Source organism: Urocampus carinirostris, chromosome 1 (genome assembly GCF_059441175.1).
Source record: "Urocampus carinirostris isolate Australia breed hairy pipefish chromosome 1, RoL_Ucar_1.0, whole genome shotgun sequence".
NCBI lineage: Eukaryota > Metazoa > Chordata > Actinopteri > Syngnathiformes > Syngnathidae > Urocampus > Urocampus carinirostris.
The window spans coordinates 73,506,799-73,528,441 of NC_142349.1; the positions used below are offsets into that span (position 1 = coordinate 73,506,799).

The window sequence follows — 21,643 nt, forward strand, 5'->3', positions numbered from 1 at the left end:
AGTTTCTACTAGTCCGTGAAACGATTTCGGCGTTCTAACCCCGAAACATCATTTGGCTAGCTGCCATTTGGGCTCACGAAATGCGGAACAGCGCCGCCGCCCCCTGGTGGCCGGGAGGTCCCGGTCGCCACGGCGACGCTCAGTACACGCACAGGTCGGGGAACTTCATCTCGTAGACGGGCACGGAGGGGTGGTGGGCGGGGCCGGAGGCGCCCGACGGGCTGGGGGGCGGTCTGAGGGGGCGGAGTCAGACCGTTAGCTTACCGCGGCTACGTTAGCGTCGAAAGGAAGGAAGTACTCGCCTGATGGTGAGCTCGAAGATGTGCGTCAGACGCTCCTGGAGCATGTTGGCCTGGAGGGGGAACGAAGAAAGGAGTCAGCTGGGGAAGGAGAAGAAGGAAAAAAAAAAGAAAAAAAGAAAAAGGATAAAAAAAGAACGAAAGGAAAGGAGAAAAGGGGCAAAGGGCAAGGACAAAAGGAAAATATAGAACAAGAAAAAACATCTAAGGGGGAAAAAAAGAGAAACCAAAAAAAAGACAAAAGGATAAAAATAAAGAAAACGCAAAGAAAAAAAAAGAAGGAAAAAGAAAAAGTTAAAAAAAAGAAAAAGGATAAAAGAAGAACAAAAAGAAAGGAGAAAAGGGGCAAAGGGCAAGGACAAAAGGAAAAAAAAGAAGAAAAAGAAAAAATATAGAACAAGGGAAGAAACATGTAAAGGGGAAAAAAAGAGAAACCAAAAAAAAGACAAAAGGATAAAAATAAAGAAAACGCAAAGAAAAAAAAAGAAGGAAAAAGAAAAAGTTAAAATAAAAGAAAAAGAATAAAAAAAGACCAAAAGGAAAAGAGAAAAGGGGCAAAGGGCAAAGACAAAAGGAAAAAAAGAAAAGAAAACATATAGAACAAGAGAAAAAAACATGTAAAGGGGAAAAAAGAGAAACCAAAAACAGACAAAAAGGATAAAAAATAAAGAAAATGCAAAAGAAAAAAAAGAAAAGGAAAAAGAAAAACAAAAGGATAAGAGAAATGGGGCAAATGGCAAGGACAAAATGAAAAAAAAGAAAAGAGGAAAAAAGAAAGAAAAGAAAACATATAGAGCAAGAAGAGAAACATGTAAAGGGGAAAAAGGAAAAACAAAAAAAAGACAAAAAGGATAAAAAAGATGCAAAGGAAAAAAAAGTAAAAAGAAAGTTTAGAGAAAAAGAAAAAGAGAAACCAAAAAAAGGATAAAAATAAAGAAAATGAGAAGGGAAAAAAAGAAAAGAGGAAAAAAGAAAGAAAAGAAAACAGAACAAGAGGAGAAAAGAGTAACAAAAAAAGGCAAAAAGTGAGAGACAAGAAAAAAGAAAAGAAAAAGACCAAAATAAAAAAGAATCAGAAAAGAAGAAGAACCAGAGGGTGGAAAAAGAAAAAAAGAAAAGAACAAAAGGAGAAGAAAACAAAGAAAAAGTTTAAAAAAAAAGAAAAAGAATAAAGACAGAACAAAAGGAAAAGAGAAATGTGGCAAAGGGCAAGGTCAAAAGGGAAAAAAAAGAAAAGAGGGGAAAAAAAAGCAAAAAAAGAAAAGGGGGAAAAAAGAGAAAGCAAAAAAAGACAAAAAGGATAAAAATAAAGAAAATGCATAGAAAAAAAGAATAAGAAATGCAAAAGGGAAAAAGTGAGAGACAAGAAAAAAAAAAAGACCGACATAAAAAAAAAATCAGAAAAAAAGAAGAACCAGAGGGTGGAAAAAGAAAAAAAAGAAAAGAACAAAAGGAGAAGGAAAAAAAAGGGAAAAGTTAAAGGGATAGAGGGAAAAGCAAAAAGAAAGCTAAAAGGCAAGGCTATGAAAAAAAGAAGACCTTGGACTCGCAATGCGCGGCGATCTCCTCAAAAGGAGCTTTCTGGAACTTCTCCATCACTTGACGACGACGCTCGCGTTCTTGATCCTCCGGGACGCTCGTGTCTGCTCGAAGCACGGGCGCAACGTGTCACGCGTTCGATTCCCGTCTTTCCCCCCCCCTCTCCACTCACCCATGGCTTTCTTCAAAGTCTCGAAGGTGATCTCCTCCGCCAGTGGCGACTGACCAACAAACACGGAGGCTAGCCGTTAGCCGGGAATAGCCGATAGCCGGCTAGCGGTTAGCCGGCAAACCGTCAGCCGGGGCTAGCCGTTAGCCGGGGCAAGCCGTTAGCCGGGCTAGCCGTTAGCCGAGGCTAGCCGGGGCTAGCCGTTAGCCGAGGCTAGCCGGGGCTAGCCCTTAGCCGGGGCTAGCCGTTAGCCGGTGCTAGGCGTTAGCTGGGGCTAGCCATTAACCAGGGCTAGCCGGGGCTAGGCGTTAGCCAGGGCCAGCCGGCTAATTTGTTGTGTTTTGAAGGGCTAACCATTAGCCGGCTAACCATTAGCCGGCTAACCGTTAGCCGGCTAACCATTAGCCGGCTAACTATTAGCTATCCTACCTTGTCAGGAAGGCTGCCGGCCATGATGTCCACCTGCAGCGAGACGGTGTCCACGAAACTCTTTCTCCTGGTCAGTCGATCTTCATCTAAGGCGGGAGGGGGGTCAAAATCGGTTAGCTTTCCAGGGCCGTGTGCTAGAAACACACCATTTTTACAGGGGGCCACAAGAGAGAGAGAGAGAAAGAGAGAGCAAGAGAAAGAAAGAAAAAAGACAGCAGAAAACAAGAACAAGAGAAATTGAAAGAAGAAAAAAGGAGAGTGCAGAAGAAAGAGAATAAGACAATGAAAAAAATAACAGAGAAAAGGAGAGAGAAAGAAAGAGAAACAGAGACTGAAAGAGAAAGAGGAGAGAGAAGAAGAAGAAGAAGAAAAGAAAAGGTCAGAGTGAAAGATTAAAAAAAGAGAAAATGAGAGGGGGAAAGGAGAGAGAGAAAGAAAAAAAAAAGAAATAGAAAAGTGAGAGCAAACGACAGACGGAAAGAGAGAAAGAGTACAAAATAAAGATGAGCAAGAGAACAGAAATAGTGAAGAAAAGAGAAAATAAAGAGAAAGAGAGGGAATGGAGAGTGAACAAGAGAAAGAGAAAAGAGAGAGAAGACAATAAGAGAAAAGGACAGACAGAAAGAGAAAGATAAAAAAAGAGAAAATGAGAGGGAGAAAAGATAGATAGATAGATAGATAGATACTTTATTCATCCCCAAAGGGAAATTCACAGAGAGGGAAAGAGAAAAAAGAAATAGAAAAAGGAGAGCAAAGGACAGACAGAAAGAGAAAACAGTGAAAGAGAGAGAAAGAACAAAATAAGGATGAGCAAGATTATAGAAATAGTGAAGAAAAGAGAAAATAAAAAAGAGAAAGATGTAGAGACAGAGCTAGAGAGTGAAATCAAAATCAAAAGAAAGAGACAGCGAGAGAAAAAAGACAGAAAGAGAGAAGAGAGAATGAAAAAGAAAAAAAGGAGATAAGGAAAGACAAACAAAAAGCTAGATAGAGAAAAAGAGAAAGCCTCCAAATAATTTCGCGGGCCGAGTCGAAACCCTTGGCGGGTCTCGTATCCGACCCGCGAGCCGCATGCTTGACACGCTAACGGCTAACGTTTTTAGCAGCGGGAGTCTCCCAGGGATACAGGAAGCGTCCTCTCATGCTTTCCATCTCTCCGATAGGACAAATTGACCCTTGAGCGTCCTCTGTGTTTCCCGCGGCGTTCCCCAGGGCTCTGTACTCGGTCCCCTTCTTCTCGCCATTTGTAATAATAGTCTATACCAGGGGTGTCAAACTCATTTGAACTCGGGGGCCACACGATAGAATAAACATAGTGTCGGGGGCCGGACGAGTAGATTAAAAAGAAAGAAAAAGAGAGATCAAGAAATAAGAGAAAGAGGGTGGGAAAAGAGGATAGAGGGCGGGACAAAGAAAGAAAAAGAGAGCGAGAGCATGAGAAAAAGTCGTGAGAGAGGGGGAAAAGAAAGGGAGAGGAAGTTAGAAACCCAAAGAGAAAGAGAGACAGAAGGAGAGAAAAGAGAAAGGAAAGAGCAAAGGGTATGAAGAGAGAAAAGGAAAAAGGGAAGTTAGAGCAAAAGAGGTTAAAAGACACAGAGAGAGAAAGAGACAAAGACAGAGTGGGAGAAAAGTGGTGGAAAAGAAAGAGAGAGAGAGAGAGAGAGAAAGAAATACAAGTACAATTTCTTATTGTATTGAAATAGAAAGACAGAAGGAGAGAAAAGAGAAAAGAAAGCGCGAAGGGTAGGAAGAGAGAAAGAGAAAAGGAAAAATGGAAGTCGGAGAGAGAAAGAGACAAAGAGCAACAAAGGAAGAGGAAAAGAGAGACAAGGAGAGTAAAAGAGACAGAGACAGAGAGTGGGAGGAAATGGGTGGAAAAGGGGGGAGAGAGAGAGAGAGAGAGAGAGAAAAATAAATCCAAATACAGTGTCTTTGTGAGAGGCACCTGGCTTTGGCAACATCTAGTGGACGTATTTGAACCTGCAGCTTGTTTTTCTCTTGCGCTTCTCTGAGTGTTGTCTCGCGGGCCGGATTCAATCCTTTGGCGGGCCTGATCCGGCCCGCGGGCCGCCTGTTTCACACCTGTGGTCTATACAGACCTTTGAGACTTTTTGTGATGACCACTTGAAGTCCCAACTCAATAAATAAATACTACATACATACATATATAAATACTACAAAATTACTACAAAACTAAACTAAATGTAATGTTTCAAAACAAGGACCTAATATATAATTTTGTCTTTCCCCTGAGAAGAAAATAAATAACATAAAAACACTACAAAAACACTACTTCAGTAATACTATGATATAAAATACTATTCCAGAAATAGGACACCATCAATTCTACCAAAATTCAACTACAGAAATATTACAAAAATATTAGTATGGCCATATTTCAAAATACTTCTATAGGAATACTACAAAAATAACACACCAGTCATATTATAATACAAAAATACAGTTACATTGATATTACGACACAAATACTGCTATATAAATATTAATCCAGAAGTACTACAGTGATCGTACAAAAATCCAACAGATATACTACAAAAATATCCAATGTAAATACTACCAAAACACTGTGGAAATAGTGCAGAAATACCAGAGATACCACTCGCACTATAATACAAAAATACTACAGACAAACTACAAAGAAATATTATAGGGAAATACTACATAAAGACTGTAGAAATAGTAAAACGTGAAAATACAGTAATACTGCAGAAATACCAGAGATTTAACTCGCGTTATAATACAAAAATACTACAGATAAACTACAAAGAAACATCATAAGGAAATACTACGAAAAAACACTGTGGAAATACTGCAACACAGAAATGCAGTAGTACTGCAGAAATACCAACTATAATACAAAAATACTACAGATAAACTACAAAGAAATATCATAGGGAAATACTACATAAAGACTGTAGAAATACTACAGATAAACTACAAAAATACTAGAAAAATACAACAGAAATGCCACAAAAATCCAACTACAGTTCTAGTAAAAAATATGAAAGAAATACTACAAAGATAATATGGACATCCTACAAAAATACTGCTACAGAAATACCTCAAAAGTGCAACTATAGTAGTACTACAAAAATACAACAGATATAGAAATCCTACCAAAACACTATAGAAATACTACAAACATCAAAATACAGAAATACTAGAAAAATACAACAGAAATGCCACAAATATCTGACTTCAGAAATACACAAAAGTACCGCAAAACAACAACTGGAGTAATACTACAAAAACAATGCTACCGAAATACTACAAAAGCAATACTACAACATAAAAATACAGAAAAACTAGAAAAATACAACAGAAATGCCACAACAAATCTGACTTCAGAAATACACAAAAGTACCACAAAACAACAACTGGAGTAATACTTCAAAAATAATGCTACCGCAATACTACAACATAAAAATACAGAAATACTAGGAAAATACAACAGAAATGTCACAACAAATCTGACTTCAGAAATACACAAAAGTACTACAAAACAACAACTGGAGTAATACTACAAAAACAATGCTACCGAAATACTACAAAAGCAATACTACAACATAAAAATATAGAAATAATAGAAAAATACAACAGAAAGGCCAAAAAAATCAAGACTTCAGAAATACACAAAAGTACCACAAAACAACAACTGGAGTAATACTACAAAAATACTGCTACCGAAATACTACAAAAGCAATACTACAACATAAAATACAGAAATAATAGAAAAATACAACAGAAATGCCAAAAAAAATCAAGACTTCAGAAATACACAAAAGTACCACAAAACAACAACTGGAGTAATACTACAAAAATAATGCTACCGCAATACTACAACATAAAAATACAGAAATACTAGGATAATACAACAGAAATAACACAACAAATCTGACTTCAGAAATACACAAAAGTACTGCAAAACAACAACTGGAGTAATACTACAAAAACAATGCTACCGAAATACTACAAAAGCAATACTACAACATAAAAATACAGAAATACTAGAAAAATACAACAGAAATGCCACAACAAATCTGACTTCAGAAATACACAAAAGTACCACAAAACAACAACTGGAGTAATACTTCAAAAATAATGCTACCGCAATACTACAACATAAAAATACAGAAATACTAGGAAAATACAACAGAAATGTCACAACAAATCTGACTTCAGAAATACACAAAAGTACTACAAAACAACAACTGGAGTAATACTACAAAAACAATGCTACCGCAATACTACAACATAAAAATACAGAAATACTAGGATAATACAACAGAAATAACACAACAAATCTGACTTCAGAAATACACAAAAGTACTGCAAAACAACAACTGGAGTAATACTACAAAAACAATGCTACCGAAATACTACAAAAGCAATACTACAACATAAAAATACAGAAATAATAGAAAAATACAACAGAAATGCCAAAAAAATCAAGACTTCAGAAATACACAAAAGTACCACAAAACAACAACTGGAGTAATACTACAAAAATAATGCTACCGCAATACTACAACATAAAAATACAGAAATACTAGGATAATACAACAGAAATAACACAACAAATCTGACTTCAGAAATACACAAAAGTACTGCAAAACAACAACTGGAGTAATACTACAAAAACAATGCTACCGAAATACTACAAAAGCAATACTACAACATAAAAATACAGAAATACTAGAAAAATACAACAGAAATGCCACAACAAATCTGACTTCAGAAATACACAAAAGTACCACAAAACAACAACTGGAGTAATACTTCAAAAATAATGCTACCGCAATACTACAACATAAAAATACAGAAATACTAGGAAAATACAACAGAAATGTCACAACAAATCTGACTTCAGAAATACACAAAAGTACTACAAAACAACAACTGGAGTAATACTACAAAAACAATGCTACCGAAATACTACAAAAGCAATACTACAACATAAAAATATAGAAATAATAGAAAAATACAACAGAAAGGCCAAAAAAATCAAGACTTCAGAAATACACAAAAGTACCACAAAACAACAACTGGAGTAATACTACAAAAATACTGCTACCGAAATACTACAAAAGCAATACTACAACATAAAATACAGAAATAATAGAAAAATACAACAGAAATGCCAAAAAAATCAAGACTTCAGAAATACACAAAAGTACCACAAAACAACAACTGGAGTAATACTACAAAAATAATGCTACCGCAATACTACAACATAAAAATACAGAAATACTAGGATAATACAACAGAAATAACACAACAAATCTGACTTCAGAAATACACAAAAGTACTGCAAAACAACAACTGGAGTAATACTACAAAAACAATGCTACCGAAATACTACAAAAGCAATACTACAACATAAAAATACAGAAATACTAGAAAAATACAACAGAAATGCCACAACAAATCTGACTTCAGAAATACACAAAAGTACCACAAAACAACAACTGGAGTAATACTTCAAAAATAATGCTACCGCAATACTACAACATAAAAATACAGAAATACTAGGAAAATACAACAGAAATGTCACAACAAATCTGACTTCAGAAATACACAAAAGTACTACAAAACAACAACTGGAGTAATACTACAAAAACAATGCTACCGAAATACTACAAAAGCAATACTACAACATAAAAATATAGAAATAATAGAAAAATACAACAGAAAGGCCAAAAAAATCAAGACTTCAGAAATACACAAAAGTACCACAAAACAACAACTGGAGTAATACTACAAAAATACTGCTACCGAAATACTACAAAAGCAATACTACAACATAAAATACAGAAATAATAGAAAAATACAACAGAAATGCCAAAAAAAATCAAGACTTCAGAAATACACAAAAGTACCACAAAACAACAACTGGAGTAATACTACAAAAATAATGCTACCGCAATACTACAACATAAAAATACAGAAATACTAGGATAATACAACAGAAATAACACAACAAATCTGACTTCAGAAATACACAAAAGTACTGCAAAACAACAACTGGAGTAATACTACAAAAACAATGCTACCGAAATACTACAAAAGCAATACTACAACATAAAAATACAGAAATACTTGGAAAATACAACAGAAATGCCACAACAAATCTGACTTCAGAAATACACAAAAGTACCACAAAACAACAACTGGAGTAATACTTCAAAAATAATGCTACCGCAATACTACAACATAAAAATACAGAAATACTAGGAAAATACAACAGAAATGTCACAACAAATCTGACTTCAGAAATACACAAAAGTACTACAAAACAACAACTGGAGTAATACTACAAAAACAATGCTACCGAAATACTACAAAAGCAATACTACAACATAAAAATATAGAAATAATAGAAAAATACAACAGAAAGGCCAAAAAAATCAAGACTTCAGAAATACACAAAAGTACCACAAAACAACAACTGGAGTAATACTACAAAAATACTGCTACCGAAATACTACAAAAGCAATACTACAACATAAAATACAGAAATAATAGAAAAATACAACAGAAATGCCAAAAAAAATCAAGACTTCAGAAATACACAAAAGTACCACAAAACAACAACTGGAGTAATACTACAAAAATAATGCTACCGCAATACTACAACATAAAAATACAGAAATACTAGGATAATACAACAGAAATAACACAACAAATCTGACTTCAGAAATACACAAAAGTACTGCAAAACAACAACTGGAGTAATACTACAAAAACAATGCTACCGAAATACTACAAAAGCAATACTACAACATAAAAATACAGAAATACTTGGAAAATACAACAGAAATGCCACAACAAATCTGACTTCAGAAATACACAAAAGTACCACAAAACAACAACTGGAGTAATACTTCAAAAATAATGCTACCGCAATACTACAACATAAAAATACAGAAATACTAGGAAAATACAACAGAAATGTCACAACAAATCTGACTTCAGAAATACACAAAAGTACTACAAAACAACAACTGGAGTAATACTACAAAAACAATGCTACCGAAATACTACAAAAGCAATACTACAACATAAAAATATAGAAATAATAGAAAAATACAACAGAAAGGCCAAAAAAATCAAGACTTCAGAAATACACAAAAGTACCACAAAACAACAACTGGAGTAATACTACAAAAATACTGCTACCGAAATACTACAAAAGCAATACTACAACATAAAATACAGAAATAATAGAAAAATACAACAGAAATGCCAAAAAAAATCAAGACTTCAGAAATACACAAAAGTACCACAAAACAACAACTGGAGTAATACTACAAAAATAATGCTACCGCAATACTACAACATAAAAATACAGAAATACTAGGATAATACAACAGAAATAACACAACAAATCTGACTTCAGAAATACACAAAAGTACTGCAAAACAACAACTGGAGTAATACTACAAAAACAATGCTACCGAAATACTACAAAAGCAATACTACAACATAAAAATACAGAAATACTTGGAAAATACAACAGAAATGCCACAACAAATCTGACTTCAGAAATACACAAAAGTACCACAAAACAACAACTGGAGTAATACTTCAAAAATAATGCTACCGCAATACTACAACATAAAAATACAGAAATACTAGGAAAATACAACAGAAATGTCACAACAAATCTGACTTCAGAAATACACAAAAGTACTACAAAACAACAACTGGAGTAATACTACAAAAACAATGCTACCGAAATACTACAAAAGCAATACTACAACATAAAAATATAGAAATAATAGAAAAATACAACAGAAAGGCCAAAAAAATCAAGACTTCAGAAATACACAAAAGTACCACAAAACAACAACTGGAGTAATACTACAAAAATACTGCTACCGAAATACTACAAAAGCAATACTACAACATAAAATACAGAAATAATAGAAAAATACAACAGAAATGCCAAAAAAAATCAAGACTTCAGAAATACACAAAAGTACCACAAAACAACAACTGGAGTAATACTACAAAAATAATGCTACCGCAATACTACAACATAAAAATACAGAAATACTAGGATAATACAACAGAAATAACACAACAAATCTGACTTCAGAAATACACAAAAGTACTGCAAAACAACAACTGGAGTAATACTACAAAAACAATGCTACCGAAATACTACAAAAGCAATACTACAACATAAAAATACAGAAATACTTGGAAAATACAACAGAAAGGCCAAAAAAAAAATCAAGACTTCAGAAATACACAAAAGTACCACCAAATAACAAATGGAGTAATACTACAAAAATAGGTGCTGGTTACGCCCCCACTAAACATTGTTTCCTTCACATTAGCATACGAAGGCTCATTATTTAGTTGTGTCATTCTGCTTAGGAAATCCCAATGACCCGCCTCTGCTCCTTCTAGGGCCAATCAAATCCAACATGACAAAACGGGAAAGGAATCTGTTGATGCTAATTGTAGCTAGCAGGCTAAAGGAGGTATGCTAGCAGCATGGCGCAGAAACAGGAAGTCTGGAAGGGAGCTAACACAGCGACCGGGTTTTAAAGTCGCGCCGGCCCTTTAAAACGTCTCAGATAGGCCCCGCCCACCTTTTAGAGCAGGGGTGGGCAAATATATGGAGTCGGGGGCCGCACGGGGTCCGAAAATGGGGCCCATCTTGGACACCGAATGATCTATATGCTAGATTCCTTGACATCTCGGTTTTTAAACGGATAGAGTATTTTCGTACTACGGTCGTAGTATTTTTGTAGTATTTGTTTTGAAGTATTTATTTAAGTTTTTCCGTTGTTGTATTTCTTTAGTCATTTTGTAGTAGTCATATTTCTGCAGTCCTATTTTTGTAGTATATCCCTAGTAATTCTTTAGTATTTCCATGGTAGTTTTTGGGTACGATTTTGGGGTATTATTTTTGCCGTAATATTTATGTAGGAGATATTTTGTACTTGTCGTGAGTCTATATTACTGTAGAAGTATTTTTGCAGTACTTATTTTGAAGTATTTATGAAGTTTTTCCGTCGTTGTATTTCTTTAGTCATTTTGTAGTAGTCCTATTTTTGTAGTATATCCGTAGTAATTCTTTAGTATTTCCATGTTAGTTTTTTGGTACTCTAGAGTTGTACTTTTGGGTAGTATTTCTGCCGTAATATTTATGAAGGAGACATTTTGTATGAGTTTTTTTCTGTATTACTGTAATAGTATTTATTTTGAAGTATTTATGAAGTTTTTCCGTTGTTGTATTTCTTTAGTCATTTTGTAGTAGTCATATTTCTGCAGTCCTATTTTTGTAGTATATCTGTAGTAATTCTTTAGTATTTCCATGGTAGTTTTTGGGTACTATTTTGGAGTAGTATTTCTACCGTAATATTTCTGTAGGAGACATTTGGTATTTGTCGTGAGTCTGTATTACTGTAGTAGTATTTTTGTAGTATTTATTTTGAACTATTTATGAAGTTTTTCTGTTGTTGTATTTCTTTAGTCATTTTGTAGTAGTCATATTTCTGCAGTCCTATTTTTGTAGTATATCTGTAGTAATTCTTTAGTATTTCCATGGTAGTTTTTTTTGGTACTCTATCTGGAGTTGTACTTTTGGGTAGTATTTCTGTATATTTATGTAGGAGACATTTTGGATTTGTCTTGAGATTATTTTCTGTATTACTGTAGTAGTCTTTATTTTGAAGTATTTATGAATTTTTTCCATTGTTATATATTTTTTTTTAGTAGTACTGAAAAAATATTTCTGGTAGTTGTGTTTCTGTAGTATTTCTCATCATCTCTGAAACCCTCCATGACAGAATTTTTTTATTTTGTAGTATTTTTGTAGAAATATTTATGACGTTTTTCCATTTATGTATTTTAGTTATTTTTTGTAGTAGTACTGCAGTTCTCTCTCTTCACCTCTTTATTTTTTTTTCTCTGTTCCCTCTCTCTCTCTCTCTCTCTCTCTCTCTCTCTCTCTCTCTCTTTTCACCTCTTTATTTTCTCTCTTTCTCTCTCTTTTCACCTCTTTATTTTCTCTCTCTTTTCACCTCTTTATTTTCTCTCTCTTTTCACCTCTTTATTTTCTCTCTCTCTCTTTTCATCTCTCTATTTTCTCTCTCTCTCTTCACCTCTTTATTTTCTCTCTCTTTCTTCACCTCTTTATTTTCTCTCTCTCTCTTCACCTCTTTATTTTCTCTCTCTCTTCACCTCTTTATTTTCTCTCTCTCTCTCTCTTCACCTCTTAATTTTCTCTCTCTCTCTCTTCACCTCTTTATTCTCTCTCTCTCTCTCTCTCTCCACCTCTTTATTTTCTCTCTCTCTCTCCACCTCTTTATTTTCTCTCTCTCTCTTCACCTCTTTATTTTCTCTCTCTCTCTTCACCTCTTTATTTTCTCTCTCTCTCTCTTTTCACCTCTTTATTTTCTTTCTCTCTTTTCACCTCTTTATTTTCTCTCCCTCTTTCTCTCTCCCTTATATCGGTACTTGATTTACGATTCCATATGCTGTGATGACATTTCGGGCCCTTTTGTTCGGCGCGGCCCGCGAGCCGCAGTTTGCCCATCCCCGGTCTAGAGGTCCCCGGGATGCTGGGTTGCTAGGGAGACCGCCACCGCCACAGTTACTATGGTTACCTCGCGTGCTCTGTTTGCACCTGTGCAGGATTTTCCCCACCGTGTATAGAACTTCAAGAAAGCAGAAAAAGGACAAAAGACTTTTCAGGAAATGTCCGTCCGTCCTTCCGTCCGTCCCAGAAACAAAAAAAAATGCAGGAATAGAAGAAAAAGGGGAAGACAGTTTCGCAAACGGAACTCTCCCAGGACAAGGAAAAAAGGGGGAAGGATTTTGCAAAGGAAAGACGGAAAGAAAAAAAACAGCCCGAGTGATGCGAGGAAAGAAGGAGACCAAATGAAAAAGCAGAAAAGGAAGGAAAAAGTAATGGAAAAAAATTGAAGAAAAAGAAAAAGAAAGAAAACAATGAAGGGGGGAAAAACTGCTTGAGTGATGCAGGCAAGGAAGGAAGGGGAGAAAAACAGAAAAGGAAGAAAAAAGTAACAGAAAAAAATTGAAGGGAAAAAAAAAAGAAAGAAAACAATGAAGGGGGGGGAAAAAACAGCCCGAGTGATGCAATGAAGGAAGGAAGGGGACGAGATAAAGGAAGCCGGAGGGGAGAAAAAGGAGAAAAGGAAGAAAAAAGTAACGGAAAAAAAATTAAGAAAAAAAAAGAAAGAAAACAATGAAGGGAAAAAAAACAGCCCGAGTGATGCAAGGAAGGAAAGGGACAAAATAAAGGAAGCCAAAGGGGAAAAAAACAGAAAAGGAAGAAAAAAAACTAACAGGAAAAAAATTGAAGACAAAACAAAGAAAGAAAACAATGAAAGGAAGTGGGAAGAAGACAGAAAAAAAAACTTAGTTTGGAAAAAAAAGCAGAAACGGAAGTCAGAAAAGAGCAAAGGAGAAAAGAAGGAGGAAAGGCAGGTCGTGAGTGAGTACGTGAGTGAACAGAAGGACGAGAAGTGAGGAACGGGAAAAGGGACGAGGAAAACGAGACACGGAAGAGTGAGGAAAGAGAAGAAGTAGTCCGATGAGGAATAGAAAAAGTAAAGGCAAAAGGAGAAAAACAGAAGGGAGAGGATGTGTGCCGTGAATGAAACAGGAAGGAAGGAAAACAAGAATGAGGAAGTCAAAAAAGAAAAACAGATAAAGGCAAAGAAGAGAAAAAGGAAAAAAGGAAAACAAGAAAAAAGGAAAGTTGTGAGTGAGTGAACAAAAGAAGGAAAATAAGTGGTAAAGGCAGAACAAAGTAAAAAAAGGAGTCCAATGATAATCAAAGGACAAAAAAAGAGGAAGGAAGAGAAGTGATAGAAGATCAAAAGGAGAGGGAAAAAGGGGGTAAAGAAAAATGAAGGAAAAACAGGAAAGGGGTAAAAGCCAAAAATGGAAGGAAGAAGGAAAAGAACTGAAAGTGAGTCAAGAAAGCCAACAAAAAAGGAAAATGAGCAGAAAAGGAAGCCATCTATTGGAAGAAGTGAAGAAGGAGGAAAAAAGACGAGTAGGGTGAAAAAAAGAGGGACAAGGACAAAAAGAAGGCAGAGAAACGCACAAAAAAGCAAGGAATTGAAAGTAAAAACTGGAAGGAAAATAAGTGATAGAAGATCAAAAGGAGAGGGAAAGAGGAGGTAAAGAAAAATGAAGAAAAAAAAAAGGAAAGGGGGTAAAAGCCAAACAAGGAAGGAAACAGGAAAAGAACTCAAAGTGAGTCAAGAAGGCCAACAAAAAATGAAGAAGGAAAACAAGCAATAGAAGATCAAAAGGAGGGGGAATGAGGAGGTAAAGACAAATGAAGGAAAAACAGGAAAGGGGTAAAAGCACAAAAAGAAAGGAAGAAGGACAAGAAATGAAAGTGAAGGCAAACAAAAAAGGAAAACGAGCAGAAAAGGAAGCCATTTATTGGAAGAAGTGAAGAGGGCAAAAGGAGGAAAAAAAAGACGATTAGGGTGAAAAAAAGAGTGACAGGGACAAAAAAAAGAAGGCAGAGAAAGGCACAAAAGAAAGCAAGGAATTGAAAGTAAAAACGGGAAGGAAAAGAAGAGCATCAAGCAGTGAAGGCGGAAAACGAAGCGAATCCGGAAACGAGAACGGGTCGGGAAAAAGACCCTAAAAAAGGGGCGCGGCTTACCGGTCACCTGGGGCACGTAGGGCACGTGGAGCCTGTCGGCGTTGTAGCCGGCCCCTCCCAGGCTGTCGGCCATGTCTGCCGCCTGGAAGTAGAGCGCCTCGTCGTCCCGCCGCAAACTCTCCGGCAGCCTGAAAAAGGGAGAACGGATTCAGGGCGGACCCGGAAACCGGGTCGAGAACAGTCCCGGACGTACTGGCATTTGTCCCAGAAGACGTGTTCCGGCAGCAGGTAGGGGGCGTCCATGCTGCGGAGCTCCAGGACCTGCTCGCAGGAAGCAGAGAAGAAGAAAAAAACATGCAGGCGGGAAGCGGAGGGACGGGGTTTTTCAAAATAAAAGCACCTTGCCGACGTGCTGGCAGAAGGCGGCGTTGGCGATCATCTGTCCCAGGAAGTTGAGGTAGGCCGCCACCAGGGCCAAAACGCCGCAGCGGAGCCAGACCGACAGGTTCTCCTCGCTCGACAGCGCCATCTCCTGCGTTGGAGGCCGAACTGGTGAGCGCTCCTCTCAAAAACCCCCACCGTCAAAGACACCTTGTCGCGCGTCGTCTCCACCGTCAAAGAAACTGACTCGTGTTATAGCTATGGGAGAACCGTGTTGTTTTGCGATGCGGTTACCATGTACTTTCCGTGTAACTTCCGTGCAGTTACCGTGTAGTTACCGTAATGTTGCATCAGAGTTACCATGATGTTCCCGTGCAGTTACCAGGAAATTACTATGTAGTTACCATGAAATTACCATGCATTTATCATTTAGTTACCATGTAGTTACCATGCATTTACCAAGTAGTTACCATGCATCTATGATGTAGTTATCATGCAGTTACCATGGAGTTACTATGTAGCTACCATGTATTTACCTTGTAGTTACCATGCATTTACCATGTAGTTACCATGCATTTACCACGCAGTTGCCAGGAAATTACAATGCAATTATCATTTAGTTACCATGTAATTGCCATGTAGTTACCATGCATTTGTCGTGTAGTTACCATGTTGTTACCAAATAGAGTGCATCTATCATGTAGTTATTATGCAGTTACTATGTAGCTACCATGTATTTACCATGCATCTATAATGCAGTTACCATGCAGTCACCATGCAGTTACTATGTAGCTACCATGTATTTACCATGTAGTTACCGTGCATCTATCATGTAGTTACCATGCATTTACCAAGCAGTTGCCAGGAAATTACTATGTAGTTACCATGAAATTACCATGTATTTATCATTTAGTTACCATGTAATTGCTATGTAGTTACCATGAAATTACCATGTATTTATCATTTAGTTACCATGTAATTGCCATGTAGTTACCATGCATTTGTCGTGTAGTTACCATGTTGTTACCAAATAGAGTGCATCTATCATGTAGTTATTATGCAGTTACTATGTAGCTACCATGTATTTGCCATGCATCTATAATGCAGTTACCATGCAGTCACCATGCAGTTACTATGTAGCTACCATGTATTTACCATGTAGTTACCGTGCATCTATCATGTAGTTACCATGCATTTACCAAGCAGTTGCCAGGAAATTACTATGTAGTTACCATGAAATTACCATGTATTTATCATTTAGTTACCATGTAATTGCTATGTAGTTACCATGAAATTACCATGTATTTATCATTTAGTTACCATGTAATTGCCATGTAGTTACCATGCATTTGTCGTGTAGTTACCATGTTGTTACCAAATAGAGTGCATCTATCATGTAGTTATTATGCAGTTACTATGTAGCTACCATGTATTTGCCATGCATCTATAATGCAGTTACCATGCAGTCACCATGCAGTTACTATGTAGCTACCATGTATTTACCATGTAGTTACCGTGCATCTATCATGTAGTTACCATGCATTTACCAAGCAGTTGCCAGGAAATTACTATGTAGTTACCATGAAATTACCATGTATTTATCATTTAATTACCATGTAATTGCCATGTAGTTACCATGCATTTATCGTGTAGTTACCATGTTGTTACCAAATAGTTAGAGTGCATCTATCATGTAATTATTATGCAGTTACTATGTAGCTACCATGTATTTACCATGTAGTTACCATGCATCTATCATGGAGTTACCATGTAGTTACCATAATATTGCATCATAGTTACCATGATGTTACCATGCAGTTACCATGCATTTACCACATAGTTACTGTGCATCTATCATGTAGTTATCATGCAGTTACCATGCAGTAACCATGCAGTCAATATATTCTGTCAATACCATGTATTTACTATGTATTTACTGTGCATCTATCATGTAGTTATCATGCAGTTACCATGCAGTTACTATGTAGCTACCATGTATTTACCATGTAGTTACAGTGCAGTTATCATGCAGTTACCATGCAGTAACCATGCGGTCATTATATTATGTAGCTACTATGTATTTACCGTGTAGTTAATGTGCATCTATCATGTAGCTACCATGCAGTTACCATGAAATTACTATGCATCTATCATTTAGTTACCATGTAATTACAGTGCAGTTACCATGCAGTCATTATATGATGTAATTACCAGTCATTTATCATGTAGTGAGCATGATGTTACCATGCAGTTACTATGCATCCATCATGTTGTAACCATGTAGTTACCGTGCATCTATCATCTAGTTACCACATTGTTACCATGCAGTTCCTATGTAGCTACCATGTATTTACCGTACATCCATCATGTAGCTATCATGCAGTTACCATGAAATTACTATTACTTTTCTATTACTATGCTATCACTCTACTTTGACTCTTAGTCACTATGCTATTCTGCTTTTACGATGTTATTACAACATTATTACCATTATATTTCTACATTATTTCTAGTTGTGTGTTTTGCTAGGAAATAAAGAGTCAGCGAGTGTCGTGGAATAGTTAGTCAGAGCTTGCCAACAGAATGAGGACACACTTGTTTGGACAGGAAATTCCAGAGTTGCGAAATAATAACACTCGGCTTTATATAGAAAAACAAATGTCATCGAGAGGATAACACTGCGGCTTTTTGATGGAGTTGTATTTATCCTACAGTTGACATTTAATATGTTATATGTGTTCTCAGCCATTTTGAAGAGTTCTCAGCCCGTAAACTAAACTCCAAGGCCATGAGTTGTTTTTTTATGTACAGACTGTGTTTTTGTTCTCACATACCAACGAAATACATCCTGACCTGGCATCCCATAACTCAAGATTGTTCTTCACCAAAGAGCCTGGGAAAAAGGAGTTTCCCAGGACCACGGTCACCTGTCATCATTGGATGGAAAGCAGACCTTCGAAAGAAGACTAATCAACTCTACGTAGCAAAGGCAAAAACTGAATATTAGAAGGGAGGTTTTTCGAGGAGATCCTCAGAGCCAGAGCCGAGCCGAGCCAGAGCGCAGCAAGCAGGGCAGAGCGAGCGAAAAGATGTCTAACAGCAGAATCTCGGCGGCTCTCAATATGATGATTAATAAAGTAACTAATTATAAAGAACCGATTCTCTTTGTCCTATATTGCAGAGCGTTTTATTATAAATGTTGGAAACTTGAACCTAACACTTTTTATGAACAGCCGGCAATGACGAAACCGAGGGTATAAAAGCAGATGTATCCGAGAGAAGAACGAGAAAACGCAGTAAAAGGTTTTCTCCATATCTTCTGCGTACGTTTTGGAGCGAGGCCCATATACGTTGTGCTCCGATAGGAGTACCTGCATGGCGAGGGCCAGCCTGACCAGCTCCACCACCACGTCCTCGTTGGCCAGCTCGATGGTGAGGACGGCCAAGGTGGTGAAGAGGAGCTCGAAGTTCTTGTGCACGTTATCGTCCTCCTTGCAGCCCAGGTAGATATGGCGGTACAGCTGCTGACCGTGCTGAAACGCAGAAAAAAACCCGAAGATGAACCGGCCAACCGGCACATGTGCGGACCTGTCGACTCCGCCCGCTCACCTTCTTCATGAAGGCCACGTCCTGCTTGGAGATCTTCTCCCGTTTAATTTTCAGAGCCGCCACGTTGGGGATGATCCTGACTCGGGCGAAAGCAGCGTTAGCACATTGGCAGCGTTAGCACCGTTGGTAGAGATACCGCATTAGCAGTGTTAGCATCGTTAGCACAGTAGCAGTGTTAGCTCCATTAAATGCGTCGGCACATTAGCAGTGTTAGAACCGTTAGCAGCATTAGCACATTAGCAGTGTTAGCATCGTTAGCAGCGTTAGCACAGTAGCAGTGTTAGCTCCATTAAATGCGTTGGCACATTAGCAGTGTTAGCACCGTTAACAGCGTTAGCACATTAGCAGTGTTAGCACAGTTAGTAGAGATACCACATTAGCAGTGTTAGCACCGTTAACAGCGTTAGCACATAAGCAGTGTTAGCACCGTTAGTAGAGATACCACATTAGCAGTGTTATCACCGTTAGTAGAGATACCACATTAGCAGTGTTAGCAGTGTTAGCACCGTTAACAGCGTTAGCACATTAGCAGTGTTAGCACCGTTAGTAGAGATACCACATTAGCAGTGTTAGCACCGTTAGTAGAGATACCACATTAGCAGTGTTAGCAGTGTTAGCACCGTTAACAGCGTTAGCACATTAGCAGTGTTAGCACCGTTAGTAGAGATACCACATTAGCAGTGTTAGCACTGTTAGTAGAGATACCACATTAGCAGTGTTAGCACCGTTAACAGCGTTAGCACATTAGCAGTGTTAGCACCGTTAGCACATTAGCAGTGTTAGCACCGTTAGTAGCAATACCACATTAGCGGTGTAAGCACGGTTAGGAGCGTTAGCACATTAGCAGCGTTAACACATTAGCAGTGTTAGCACCGTTAGCAGCGTTAGCACATTAGCAGTGTTAGCATCGTTAGCAGCGTTAGCACAGTAGCAGTGTTAGCTCCATTAAATGCGTTGGCACATTAGCAGTGTTAGCACCGTAAACAGCGTTAGCACATTAGCAGTGTTAGCACCGTTAGCACATTAGCAGTGTTAGCACCGTTAGTAGCAATACCACATTAGCGGTGTAAGCACGGTTAGGAGCGTTAGAACATTAGCAGCGTTAGCACATTAGGGGTGTTAGCACCGTTAGTAGCGATACTAACTAATTCTAATAATAATTCTTTGGGTCCCTCGATGATTTGATTATTAAAGGTTTATTTTTTAATTTTCTTTCCTCCATACTCCGATTTTAACACATTTTTTAATAAGTGAATTTGTAAGAAACCAAAAAGCGATCTCTAATTTGTGGAGAATTGTTCCCTATCCTAAAAAATTCTAAATGAGGTTAGAATAAAATAAAATAAATAAATTATTTGAATATTTATTTTCAACCTTAAAGAAAAATGTGGAAAATTTTCTCCTCACAAAAAAAAAAAAAAACAAGGATTATTTTACCTGATGCCTCGGAGTTTTGCTCGGTTGTCATGGCGATCCATCACGTTGTGCAGGATTATTTTATATATATATATATATATATTTTTTTTTTTTTTTTTCCCAAACAAATAAAAAAACAAATTGAAATTAGGGGAAAGGAAAAAAACAGTACTACTGTGAATAGCTTTAGAGGTCACAGGTTCGATTCCCGGCTCCTCAGTGTTATATGTTGAAGTGTCCTTGGGCAAGACACTGAATCCCGAATTCCCCCATTAAGCAGGTAGGCGCCTTCCATGGCTGACTCCCTATCGGTGTGTGAGTGTGTGTGTGAATGGGTAAGTGTGAAGCACATTGTAAAGCGCTTTGGGAGCTCTTCATTGACTTGAAAAACGCTATAGAAATGCAGACCATTTACTCTCCAAATTGAACCTTGATATAATAAAAACGATTTCCTCTCAGAAAAAGGACGATGAATTCATTTGTGTTTAAAAAACTGAAAAGAAATGAACAACTCAAATTAGCATTAGAGATCCTGCACGGAGGTCAGTCACCTGATGCCTCGGAGTTTTGCTCGGTTGTCATGGCGATCCATCACGTTGTGCAGGATCTCCAGCACCAGTTGCCGAAGCTCGCTGTCCTCCGTGAGCGAGATGGAGAAGAGGGGCTCCAGGAAGGAAGACGGGAGCGCCCCCGACATGGACTTGGACTTGAATCCCGACGTCACCTGGAGAAACGCCAACGTTTACACACGGACGCCGTCTTGGAAGGCGGGCCTCGTTTTTGGATTAATATTTTCTCTCTTAAGTACGTCTTACCGATGTCCAACTCAATTCAAAGAGCCTTTAAATACGTATTTTATCGTCGGTGTTCCAGCCACGGAGCGCGTTAGGCTGGAGGTGTTGTAGATTAATAGATTTGGCCCTTGACATAATGAGGACACATTTATTTAAGACAGGAAATTCCAGGCTTGTTTTTCCCAAGTTTAAATGTCGCTATATACTGTTACAGAGTGTAATGTACCCTCTGTTTTTTCTTCTTCTTGGCATTATTTTGCCAAGGCAAAGACCCATGACCAATTAATAATGTGTCAGCGACTCACTTTTGTTTTTTGTTACTCTCGGTCACAATCTCCTGGCTTGAAGTTATGATCTCAGCCTCAGCCAGCGCATT

At 37.4% G+C, this 21,643-nt stretch overlaps 1 protein-coding gene across 6 annotated transcripts in view; it reads right to left on the minus strand.

The window, feature by feature from the left end:
- efr3a (EFR3 homolog A (S. cerevisiae)) overlaps nucleotides 1–21,643 on the minus strand; it is an 82,903-nt gene continuing 61,260 nt past the window's right edge. For 4 of the 6 annotated variants that reach the window (XM_088350580.1, XM_088350579.1, XM_088350583.1 and 1 more), the window contains 12 exons: nucleotides 21,025–21,197; nucleotides 19,058–19,133; nucleotides 18,820–18,981; nucleotides 15,468–15,599; nucleotides 15,321–15,388; nucleotides 15,128–15,255; nucleotides 13,083–13,133; nucleotides 2,437–2,522; nucleotides 2,011–2,059; nucleotides 1,839–1,942; nucleotides 303–352; nucleotides 1–233 (listed from right to left, as the gene is read on the minus strand). In XM_088350580.1, coding sequence (XP_088206706.1) covers nucleotides 140–233; nucleotides 303–352; nucleotides 1,839–1,942; nucleotides 2,011–2,059; nucleotides 2,437–2,522; nucleotides 13,083–13,133; nucleotides 15,128–15,255; nucleotides 15,321–15,388; nucleotides 15,468–15,599; nucleotides 18,820–18,981; nucleotides 19,058–19,133; nucleotides 21,025–21,197 — 1,173 coding nt within the window. In that variant the 3' untranslated portion in view covers nucleotides 1–139. The remainder of the gene's footprint in view (nucleotides 234–302; nucleotides 353–1,838; nucleotides 1,943–2,010; nucleotides 2,060–2,436; nucleotides 2,523–13,082; nucleotides 13,134–15,127; nucleotides 15,256–15,320; nucleotides 15,389–15,467; nucleotides 15,600–18,819; nucleotides 18,982–19,057; nucleotides 19,134–21,024; nucleotides 21,198–21,643) is intronic. The other 2 variants (XM_088350584.1, XM_088350581.1) reach the window with 1 other exon arrangement.